Source organism: Narcine bancroftii, chromosome 14 (genome assembly GCF_036971445.1).
Source record: "Narcine bancroftii isolate sNarBan1 chromosome 14, sNarBan1.hap1, whole genome shotgun sequence".
In the NCBI taxonomy this organism is placed as follows: Eukaryota; Metazoa; Chordata; class Chondrichthyes; order Torpediniformes; family Narcinidae; genus Narcine; species Narcine bancroftii.
The window spans coordinates 52,820,044-52,832,680 of record NC_091482.1 but is presented as its reverse complement, the minus strand read 5'-3'; the positions used below and the strand labels follow the sequence as shown (position 1 = coordinate 52,832,680).

The window sequence follows — 12,637 nt, the reverse complement described above, 5'->3', positions numbered from 1 at the left end:
AATTAATGTTCGAAGATGCTGTCCAATTCCACTGATTCACAGGATACTGTACATTTGGGAATACAGTTGGGAAATTTGAGCAAAGGGTTTGCTTTAGAAAACAATGCAAATTTGGTTCCAAATCCCCAAAACAGAAACTCGACTTGAATCTGATGCTTCTTGAACATCTCAGAGCATTTTGCAGGCCAGGAAGGAGTTCTGAAGTACATTCCTCATTTTAATGTTGGCAAAAGGAATCGCCAGTTCGTTTGTAGGAAAATCTGACAAAATATCAATGACAAAATCAACCTGATAAACTGCTATCTTTGAAGGGTGTTGGTTGAGTGCTAGATCTTGACCAGGTCTTGAAGGAAATCCCCCTGCTTTAATCTGCATCTAAATTAAATCACAGATTTTCTGTCACTCTACCTCAGGAAGGTGACCCCTTCAGGCCTGCAGTATCGGCCTGGAACATCTGTCTCTTCAAGTTCATAGTGCATGGTGTGCCCCGTTGATCTGACACTAAGGCAGAACCGTTTTTTTTTACATCTGTTTGTTCCCTGCTCCAAAATTGTGGGTGGATGTAAGTATCTTTCATGTACTACCAAGCCAAAGATGTGCACAGCCATTTAGCTGAGCTTACAACCGGCTGCATTCCAACGTGGGAAGCTTCACAAGTCCTCAAGGAGAACCCACATTTCTGCAGATCTGTTTCCTTGGCTGTTTATCTTTAAGCCACGTGTAGCAGAGTTGAAATAAAATTACCCCCTTGATTGGGCTTATAAGTGCCTTCATAAATGGCAGGTAAAGAAAGACCATCAAGGTCAGGGTAAAATTAATTGGGGCATCAGCTGGTATAAATTTAAAATTTTAACAGGCCCTTCCACCCATGAGCCTTATGTTGCCCAATTACACCCAATTGACCTCCAACCCCTGTACATTTGGAAGGCTGAGGGGCACCTAGAGGAAACCCAGGCAGACACAGGGAGAATGTACAAACTCCTTACAGACAGTGCCAGATTTGAACCCGGTCGCTGGCGCTGTAACAGCCTTGTGCTAACCACTACATCACCATGTTGGCCTCTAATTGTGTCACCCATATAACTGATATACTGTATCAACAAGTCCCACCACATGTGGTCCACAGGACATAGCTATCCAGAAAGGACAGCTGTGTAGCTGGTGTGTAATTTGCTGAACGTTTTTCCTTTATTTTATTTTACAGGCATGGGAAAGATACTGCACATATTGCTTCAAAGGGATTCGTTTGCAAAATAGAATTAAGCACCCACTGGAGTTCTTCACAATGGCAAAAGCAAAACAAAAATCAGTATTCAGCCAAGTGTGCCTATTCCAACACTAGATGAGCAAGCTCATTCCATAACTAAACCTTGTTGGCAGTACCCTCTTCAAACTAAACATATCCCTCTCCCTGATCTCAGGCTCAATTAAGCCTAGCAATCAATGATGTTCTGCATGGTCCTTAGGTAAGATATGGTTCCCTTATCTGATTCATTGCTGAGACTGTGGTCCTCTTCTTGGCGACTTCGCCTCAGCTGATCTGCTCTTTTTTTTTTTTTTTTTTTTTCCTTGTTGAATCATTACTCCTCTTTATTTATAGTGCTTACTGACAGAGGTAAACATGAAGATAATTAGCAATGTTGACAGGACTGTATCAGGAATTTAAAAATCTGCTGGAAGAACTCTGCAGGTCAAGCAGCATTAACAGGAGAACAGTTGACATTTTTGGCTGTAACCTTTCATCAAGACTTGATGCTACATGACCTGCTGAGTTTCTGCAGCAGACCTTTTTTTGCTCCAGATTCCAATATCTGGGCTCTCAGGACTGTTTTCTCTTTTTTTTTTTTTTTTTTAATTTTTTATTTTTCACACCATAAATCACAATAGCCATGATATACACTTTTTCTTTTCCACACATTTACAGTGACTTTTTCTCCCTCCCCCCTCCCTCCTCCCAAGCCACCCCCCCACCCCCCCCCTCTCATCCATTTTAGGTATACAATCTAGGTTGCATTAATTCAGTTAGACAATGTTGTCATTCAACAGAAATACACCAGAAATTCTACTGAGTCCATTCTTTTCTTTTCTTCTCCTTCCATCAACTTAGGTAATGTTTGTTCCCGGTAGGTTTTCGCTATTGTATTTAATGTAAGGCTCCCATACTTGTTCGAATATTTCAATATTATTTCTTAAACTATATGTTATTTTTTCTAATGGAATACATTTATTCATTTCTATATACCATTGTTGTATTTTCAAATTATCTTCCAATTTCCAGGTTGACATAATACATTTTTTTGCTACGGCTAGGGCTATCTTGACAAATCTTTTTTGTGCATCTTCCAAGTCAATTCCAAATTCTTTATTTTTTAAGCTGATCTGCTCTTGAAACCATTACCCATCTTCCCTTAGAATAACGATCTTGGCCACGTCACTCATTCCCTGTCTGACCCCTGAACCACCATCATCCAAAAATCTGTTTCCCTCACCAATTCTGGGAAGTCTCCTCTCTGTCAGAACCCCTCAGAATCACAAAAGTTCTCCAAATATCCTTTCTCATTCTTCTACATTCCAATGAGTATAGGCCCAACCTCCTCAGAAGGCAGTCTCTCCATTGCAGGAGCCAATCTTGTGAACCTGTCAGAACTGTCTCCAGTGCTGCTGTGTGCCTCCTGGATAAGGGCAGTACTGTACTACAGGTGGCATATAACTAAGTCCTATCTATTTTACTTTTGTACTCATCTCTTCATTAGACCAGGGCTGCCTCAAAATGTCTCGTTCTACCTGCACGCAAAATCTCAGTTTCACATATAAAGATCCCAGAAATGTTTGTACTGCAGAGTAAATTACAGAAAGGAAGGAAGGAAGGAACGATTTACTATTCATAAAAAAAGCCATTTGGGTGCTAAGAGGACTCTTTACTGTGATGCATTTGAATAAATACATAATGAAGTCCAGATGCATTTTAAACTGTTTATTAGTGAAAACAAAATGACTCATAACATGGTAGTGATCATTGTAATGTGGTAACATCCATGAACTTGGTAACGATAATGTCCTTGCTAACATGACTAACATCCATGTAATGGTCAACAGAAAATATCGGAGCCCCACTCAACCACCGTCTATCTCGTCATACAAGTCCACGCGGCCTAACAAAAATCCAACACCCATGAAACCCGTGTGCGTGCGCCAACCGTCTGCAGTGCACCAGCAGCGACAGAACGGGCGCAGCCTCTGGACCCCGGAGCACTGCCAACTCCCGTGACTACTATCAACAACAACGAGCTACACAATCAGATGGATTCTGGCTCCTACAGCGAGGGAGGAACAGAGAGATGGAGGGAAGAAGGAAAGGAGAGAAAGGATGGATAAAGGTCAGGAGGAAGGAGAGGGAGAAGAGACAGGAATGGAGGAATTTATGAATGAAAGAAGGATAAGGAATCAAGAGAGAGAAAAAGGATGAGTAAAGGGAGAAAGGAGGAAGAGAATCAGGACAGCCCAAACACCCGGACTGCCAACTAAGCAAGCAGCAGGTTCTTTTATGGAAATGCGCAATCGGTCAGTGCACAGAGAACTCCTGTGATTAGTAAAAGCAGTCATCCGGTGGCTTTCAAATAACTCAGTATTTGGGGATTGTAACAGTCCGCTAACCGGGACATGACCCAGTGCACAAGATGGGCGGCGACGAACATGGCGACCGCACAGACCCCGCAGGGTCCAACAACCTTCATCCCAGGTGATAACCCGTGCAGCAGGAAACAACGAGCAACGGCGGGAATACTGACCAATCCGAGGCCAGCACTGCTGCGACATCACTCCTGTTGTCAGCAGCAGGGAGAGAATATAAGCAGAGCTGCCAGTGGAATAAACCAGTCTTCGACTTTGACTTCTTGGGCGTGTGTCATTTTCTTTTTACCACCCTTCGTGGTAGCGCGGATTTTAATAAAATATTTTTTTAAACCTTTCCAAACTCAAGAGGAAGTGTAAAACGTTGCCCTTCAAAGTTGTGCCCACTTGTGAGTTACACCCTTACTGCTCTTGTTTGAGTGATATGAGGAGCCACATTGAGATGGTCAGTTGAGCTCGGCATTTGTGCAGCTTCAGTTTATTTGGGGTGGATACATTCTTACCTCCATGATGTTCAATTTTCAGATGATTGTCTTCTTCAGAAACAAATTTTGAAAGAAGGGCAAGGGAATGTTTCCAGACCTGATGTTGGCCAAGAAGTCACCATGAAGATATTGGGCATGCTGGAAGATGGAACCATTATAGACAGGGACCCAAAGCTTACGTTTCTCCTTGGAGATGGTGATGTTATTCAGGTCAGTCTGTTTTTTGTTTTTTTTAGACATACAGCATGGTAACGAGCCCGTGATGCCCATTTTACACCCAATTAACCCCAGGTATGTTTCGAACGGTAGAGGAAACCGAAGCTCCCGGGGAAAATGTACGCAGACACTACAAACTCCTCACAGACAGTACAGCATTTGAACCCCAGTCCTGATCGCTGGCGGTGTAAAAGCTTCGCTCTAATTGCAACACCAGCCATGCTGCCCCTTGTGTCTATTTATTCAAATTATTGCAATATTTTTGTCTTTAATGAGTTGCCTTTAACAATTATAAGACTATAGGATATAGGAGCAGAAGCAGCCATTCAACCCACTGAGTCTTCTCCACCATTCCATCATGAGCCAATCCATTCTCCCACTCATCACCACTCTCCTGCCTTCTCCCCATAACCCTTGATACCCTGACTATTCAGATACCTGTCAATCTCTGCCTTAAATACTCCCAACAACCTGGCCTCCCCAGCCGTCCGTGGTAGCGAATTCCACTCTCTCACACTCACTCACACCTTACATGGTTCTACCCATTAGCTTTATTGCAGCTGATTAAGGAAATAAAAGTGATGGTGGAGCATGCGGGAGATCTAAAATAATGCCAGAAGTTATGCAAAAAGGAAATCAGTGGACTCTGAAAGGGAATGGAGATTAACATTTTACAGAGGACACAACTAGAGGTCTTTAACCCACTGCCTGCTTCAAGTATTTTTTTTTTCATTTATGTGATTATCGATTGATAAACTGTACATCTTTGCTAAAGTGGAAATTAATTAATATAACTGTGTTAACAGCGTCTTTGGCTTATCTGCCATATGTGGACTTTATATCTCATCAATTAGATTTACAGTCAATTCCTGGAAGTGAGTTTTTTCTTGTTGGTTTCTGTTTGAACAAAATATCATTTTATAGAATTGGATAAAGAAGATTTGGTGTCCAATACGGTCACAAAATCAAAAGAGCATCGAGACCATTCAGGATAGCCATAGCTGTTTACTATTTACATATGTTTATACATCAGTTTACAACCGAGAAGTTGGACATTGGGGATGTATTATCTTTAACTTCCAGTATAATCTCGTCATTTTACTTCATCGCAATAGGTCTTTCCATTCTTTCCCAGCTTCCCCATATCAATCACTCTACCAGAGTGTGCAAACCTAGCCAAGTCCATCATGAGCACCAACCTATGAGGATATCTGATTCAAGAAGGCAGCCAACATCATGAAGGACCCCCATCACCCTGGTCACAACCTCTTCTCGTAGAAAGAAGTGTGAAATCCAACGACTACAAGAAAAGTTTTTTTTAAATCCCACAGCTATTACTTTCTTGAACTTCCATTGACCAGAAACTACTCTGGGACCACCAAAAGAAAAAAAAATGTTTCATTTTTTTTCTTACACTAACAACAACTGTGAACGCTTATCTGTCTATCCTTTTATATTGATATTCTCTATTTCCGTCTTAGTATATCATGGTAAATGAATGCATACTATTGTGGTTGATGGATCTCGCACACCCGTTTTTCACAAATAAGACTTTTGGTGCATCTGTACATTGTTCTTGTGTATATACATTAAACTCTCAGTACTTATTACTCCATAATGCACTTTCTTATCACACTCTCAGTAAAACAATTTCAACATACCGCAAGGTAACGGGCCATTTTGGCTCATGAGTCCATGCTGCCCAATTTGCACCTTATTAGCCTACACCCCCAGATACATTTTTGAACAGTGGGGGGAATCTGGAGCCCCTGGAAAACACAGGGAAAACGTAGAAACTCCTTCCAGATAGCGTAGAATTCAAACCCAGTGGCTGGCACTGTAAAGGCATTGCGCTAACTGCTCCGCCAACCGTGCCATCCTACTTGGCTCCCATATCGGGTTAATTGTTTTGAACTCTCCGTATTACACCAGGTTCTCATCTCCATGTTTAGTCTGAAGAATATTGGCTCATAAGGCAGGTAAAGGCCTTATCAACCTGTTCGATTCGATCATGGCTGATCAAACGCTGTTTTGCTAATTCCTTGAAGAAGGGCTCAGGCCTGAAATGTTGGCAATATATCTTGGTCTTTTATGGATGCTGAAAGACTGGCTGAGTTCCTCAAGCATTTCGGTGTGCTTTTAAACACTGTTGATTTATCCACTCCCTTGAGCCACTGTTATCTAACCAAGCTCCATCTTAATCAGTTATTTGATTTTATTGGTCTCGCCTTTCCGGCTTTTGAACAATTTCCACTACTCTTTGTGTGAACATGTACTACTTGGCATCAACTCTCAGTGACCTGGGTCTCATTTTAAGGTGTTTTGGACCTCACCCATGTCCCATCCTGAAAAAAGTGTCGTTCCATCTCCCCTATCAAACCCTTGACACATCTCACACCATGCTGCATCACCCCTTACCTGAAACCGTATGCTTCGGTAAATACAAGTTAGTGTATGAGAGCTATCTTCATTATTTTATCCTTTCTTTGAAGATGTTTCTTCTTTCCTCAGAGTTCCTCTTTAACACTAATTGCACATTTATGTAAGAAGATATAACAGCTCATTTGACCCACCAGTGTCCCACAAACAGCAGTGATGTGAATGTCCAGGGGGCGTGTTTGTTTCTGCTGATGCCGCTTGAAAGATGAATAGAGTGTAGGTCATTCCACGAATATCTTGTGCTGAGGAATTTGTTGCATCCAGCATAAGGCAGGCGAAATTCTGGTAAATATTTTAACCCAAAAATAGCACTTCCAACATTCCTCTAAATTATTTAATACTGCACAGTCTTGTGAATCCTTGTGCAGGATACCCTAAAGGTTAACCTCCAGGACGAGTCGGTGGTAAAAAAAAAAGGTCAATGCAATGTTGTGATGCCAGTAGAGGACCCATGATTCAGAGCCGAACAAGAGCGTGGGTATGACAATGGCTCTGTACACGCTGATCTTTGTGTGTTTCTAGAACACACTCCTAGAATGCTCCTAGAACGCTTCCATCAGCGCTGTCTCCGCTCCTTCCTCAACATTCATTGGAGTGACTTAACCAGATAACCTTATAACCATTTACGAAGTGGAAACAGGCCATATTGGCCTTTCGAGTCCACACCAGTTCACTTCTTTTTTTCTTTCTTCTTCTTTGGCTTGGCTATGACAGATGTCTATTTGAAGCAAGTGGGAACATGCATCAGTGAAAAATTCTGAGCATGTGATTTACTGCTCCATTTCTAGAAGATGAGGAGTGTTTCAAATCCAACTTCTAATTTTTACATGCTGCCCAATTTGCACCCTATTAGCCTACACCCCCGGATACATTTTTGAATAGAATGCTGTTTTGAGTCTGCCTTCTGAATCTTGAGCGAGCACGTGTTACATAATAAAGTTACTGATTCCTGTATACCACATTTATTCATTTAACGCACTATTTTCTCTCTCTCTTGATCCATATTTTCTGATTTTTCCAATCTCTGCATGCATCTATCTTGCTTTTGTGGTTCTTTTTCTGGACAACTACACCCAGGAAATGTGTTACAGACAAGTTAAGAATCATAGAATACTGTGTGTATATGGCACTTTGACACTGGAGATTGATAACAATGATGTGGGCCACCAAGTGCAGCCATTAATTATGTCACCTGAAGTTGTATCTATTCACTGAGGATCTAGGTCTTATTCCCAGTTTTGATGACTGCAATTTGTTCATCACCAACATCAAAGTACTCGAGCTGGCAGAGTCCGCAAGCATCGAATCCACGCTGCTGAAGACCCAACTGCGCTGGGTGGGTCACGTCTCAAGAATGGAGAACCATCGCCTTCCCAAGATCGTGTTGTATGCCGAGCTCTCCACTCGCCACCGAGACAGAGGTGCACCAAAGAAGAGGTACAAGGACTGCTTAAAGAAATCTCTTGGTGCCTGCCACATTGACCACCGCCAGTGGGCTGATATCGCCTCCCACCGTGCATCTTGGCACCTCACAGTTCGGCAGGCAGCAACCTCCTTTGAAGAAGACCACAGAGCCCACCTCACTGACAAAAGGCAAAGGAGGAAAAACCCAACACCCAACCCCAACCAACCAATTTTCCCCTGCAACCATTGCAACCGTGCCTGCCTGACCCGCGTCGGACTTGTCAGTCACCAACGAAGCTGCAGCAGACATGGACATACCCCTCCATAAATCTTCATCCATGAAGCCAAGCCAAAGAAGAAATGTTGGCATTCCTATCTAGAGAAATAGGCTGTAAGAGCAGGGATGCAACGTTGAGGCTGCATAAGGCACAGGTGAGGCTTCACACTCAAAATGACATAAATTTGAAGCTTAGACCTTGGACTCAGGGACGAATGCTGAGTATAATCACACCTGGAGCCTACCTGCCAGCATGGGATATAGGAACTTTTGACACTGTTCTTGCAAGAAGAAACTGCATGGGTTATGAAGGCTCAAGCAGGCTTCAATGCCATGAGAAAGGCTTGCACCAGTGTTAGAGCCAGCAATGGATGAACCACTGGAACGTGGATCAGAGTAGTCATGGCTGTTCCTCTTGCCTTTTGAGCCTTGTTTCTTTAGGGTAATACCTTGCATTATTGTCTGACGAAGTGCCCGCTATCCAAGGAAAGATAGTAACAGCGCCACTAATAATAATTTATATTCTGCATCTGATGCGCTAGCAGACTATCAAACAGAGAATTCCTTCAGCGGGCGGATAGGTGGGGCTGAGTTCATGGCCAGATCAGCCATGATCCTATTGAATGGCGGAGTAGGCTCGATGGGTCAAATGGCCGACTCTTGCTCCCATTCCTCATCTTCAACTACTTCTGCAAGCAATAACTCCAGTCACAACATCCTTGAGCTCTTTTTGTAGGTATCTTGTGGTTTGCTGTTTGAAGATCCAGTGCAGTTATGATGGTGCTGTATGCGATAACAAAGTGTCTGCTGTGTTAAAATAAAGTTCAATATGTTTGAATTAATGAATCTCATGAATTTGGTTTCCAATATCAAGCCTCTTGTGAGAGTTACGTGTCATCTTCCTCTCAGAGCCATCTGTCGAGTGGAGACAAGGGGACTGGCCAGCAGGAAAAAGAGAACTTTGGCTGTGATTCCACGTTGGAATACCATTCGGTACTCTATATCTCTTTGGCTGCACACAGAGACATGTGGAAATTCTCACATACCATCCCTCCAACCACAGCCAGAGTCTGTACTTGGAATGACTTGAAGAGAAGGAAAGAAATGGGACTTGCAACTCTTTTTGAAATGCAACTCTTCTTTGGTATGGCATAAAAAAATAAATCAGGATACATAGTATTATGCTCTTGGAGACACGCATTCCAATAGTGCTGTGGTATATCGTGCACTGGTGATGCCATAGAAAAGAGATTTCCACTATTACAGTAAAAAGCACCCTGGAAACCTAGACATAAAAGCACATTTCCCCCACAAAGTTAGGAATTTTGAAGTGGTGTTTCCGACCAGGAGCAGCTGCTTCAAGTCAGCCTTGAGCACCAGGCGACGTCTTACCATCAGCAGTGAGAATCAATGTGAAGATCAGCGTCTTGGCCCATTCCTCGAAAGACAGAGTTTACTTGCAATACAGTGTTCTATTGGCACAGATAACGCTGGCCCTTCTCCCTCCTTCAAGATCCAATCAATTTGTGCAGGAACAATGCATTGCACAGTGTTTGACATCACTCCTGCATGCATAGCATCATTCAGGTCCAAGTACATCATGCAGGGGGAAGTCTTGGTAGAACTTAAAGTGCCCACTCCATGCACATAAAGCGCTGATTGTTTTTTAAGGCAATGTGATATAAATTATGAACCAATTGAGACAATTTTCTTCTATTCATGCATTCTTTTCATGAAACTTCTTCATGTTGTGTAACAGATCTTCCAATCCTTTGCTTTAAAATTCCAACTATATGTTGAAATATTGGCATAATAACAGAATAGATACAAGATGATGTACTTATCGTTAAGTATCCAAACCAAATTCCTTTGACACTCTGGAGTAATTATCTTAGTAACTAAACCCTCATATACACATATTTTCACATGCAGATTATGCGTAAAACTGGATATTTCCAAGTCCAGATCTTGCAAGTGAACTTGTACCATCAGGAAATGGCCCACAGTGCTTCATGATTCACCTCCATGCTGTTGAAAGTAGATGAAAGTAACTTATTCAATGCAGTGCACTTACATTTCCAGAAGGGGTTTGATCAGGTGCCATATAAATGGCTATTGTGGAAAATTAATAGTTCATGATGTTAGCAGAAACATGTTGTTAAAGGCTAAACATTGTCTGACAACAGGGATTAGTGTTGGGCCCATGATCTTTTACAGTTTGCATTATAAACATGAATGATGGCTCTAAAGTTGCTAAGTTTTCAGGTAAAACATGCTTATATAGCATAGGAACAGAAGCAGGCCATTCAGCCCACTGAGTCTGCTCTACCATCCCATTATGAACTGATCCATTCTCCCACTGTGCCCCACTCCCCTGCCTTCTCCCCATAACCTTTGATATCCTGCCTATTCGGATAACTATCCATCTCTGCCTTAAATATACCCAAACATTGAGCGTCCGCAGCCAACCATGGCAGAAAATTCCAGAGGTTCACCGCTTTCTGGCTAAAGAAATTCCTCTGCAGCTCTATTTTAAATGGGCGGCCTTCAGTCCTGAAGACCTAGGCTCTGCGACATGGGAAACAACTTTGCCTCATCTACTCTGTCCAGGTCTTTCAACATTCAAAATGCTTCTTTGAGGTCCCTCTCATTCTTAAGAGCTCCAAAGAGTACAGTCCTAGAGCCATCAAACATTCCACATATGTTAATCCCTTCATTCCAGGAATCATTCCTGTGGAATCTTCTCTGAATCCTCTCCAAAGTCGGCAGATCCTTTCTTAAATAAGGAGCCCAAAATTCTATCCTATACTCCAAGTGAAGCCTCACCTTATAAAGCTTCATCATCACATCCCTGCTGTTATATCCTATTCCACTAGCTATGAATCCCAACATTGTCTTCATTGACTTATCCTGGAGGTGAACCTTTAGGGTATCCTGCGCAAAGATTCCCAAATTCCTTTGGACCTCCAAATCCTGAATTTTCTCCCCATCCAAATTATAGCCAGCCCTTTTATTCCATTGTAGCGCCGGCACTGACCACTGGCAGACACAAAGCAAATAGTCAAAGGCTTTATTAATCAGAAAACCCAGGCACGCCTCTACATGCTCCTGGCTCACGTCCAAGGCAGGTAGGGGGAGGAGACGAGGGCTCTCGGCCTTCATTATGGGCAGGGGGGCTACAGGTGAAGAAGGCGGGCCAGCCTGCCCAACCCAGTGAGGACCTACCCACAGTACGGTTCCACCACTTCCTTTTGCCAAAGTGCATAATCACACACTTTCCAACATTGTATTTCATTTGCCACTCCTTTCTCCTGATCTATCTAAGTGTCTCTGCAGTTCTGTTTCCTCCTTGATACCTACCCCTCCACCTATCTTTGAATTATCTCCAAATTTAGCCACAAAGCCACAATTCAAATCATCAACATACAACATAAAAAGACATTGTAACCAACCAACACCGACCCTTGAAGAACATCACAGGTAACTGGTAGCCAACTAGAATAGAATCCTTTTAGTCCCCCTCTCGGTTTCCTGCGGTCATGGCAAAATGGGCTTTAAAGAGAAGGAGGATCCAGAATTAAATAAGTAGGTTAAATTGGGAAATGACAGAGTCAACAGTGTATAAATGTCAAAGATGAGAAATTGTCCATTTTGGCATATTGTCTAATTGGTGAGGGATCTGGGTCTTCCAGTACACGATTTACAACAGGCAAGTACAGCAAAATAAATTAGAAAATCCTCCACAAAAAAAAGCATTACTTGTGAGGGAAATGAATGCAAATGTAGGGAGATTACACTTAATTTATGTAGGATATTGTTGAGAGCTCACGTGATTTGCTGTGTACAGCATGACTTAGTTAAGAAAGGATGTCAATGTGCTAGAATCCATTCAGAAAAGATTTATTCGACCAATACAGTGGATTTCAATCTTTTTCCACTCACGTACCAAAGCACACCTATGGTGATTGGAAAAAAAAAGTTTGAAAACCGCTGGACTAATACTTATAATTTTTAAATTATTTTTTTTTAGTTTAGACATCAGCATGGTATTAGGCTCTTCTGGCCCCCCGATCTTGTGCCGCCCAATGACACCCAATTAACCTTCAACCCCCCAGTACGTTTTGAAGGGCGGGAGGAAACCAGGTCCCCCAGAGGAAACCCCACGCAGCCATGGAGAGAATGTACA

At 42.5% G+C, this 12,637-nt stretch overlaps 1 protein-coding gene across 1 annotated transcript in view; it reads left to right on the top strand.

The window, feature by feature from the left end:
- Positions 1–4,157: 4,157 nt before the first annotated feature.
- fkbp16 (FKBP prolyl isomerase 16) overlaps positions 4,158–12,637 on the top strand; it is a 132,813-nt gene continuing 124,333 nt past the window's right edge. The window contains 1 exon segment of the mRNA XM_069910524.1: positions 4,158–4,325. Coding sequence (XP_069766625.1) covers positions 4,236–4,325 — 90 coding nt within the window. The 5' untranslated portion in view covers positions 4,158–4,235.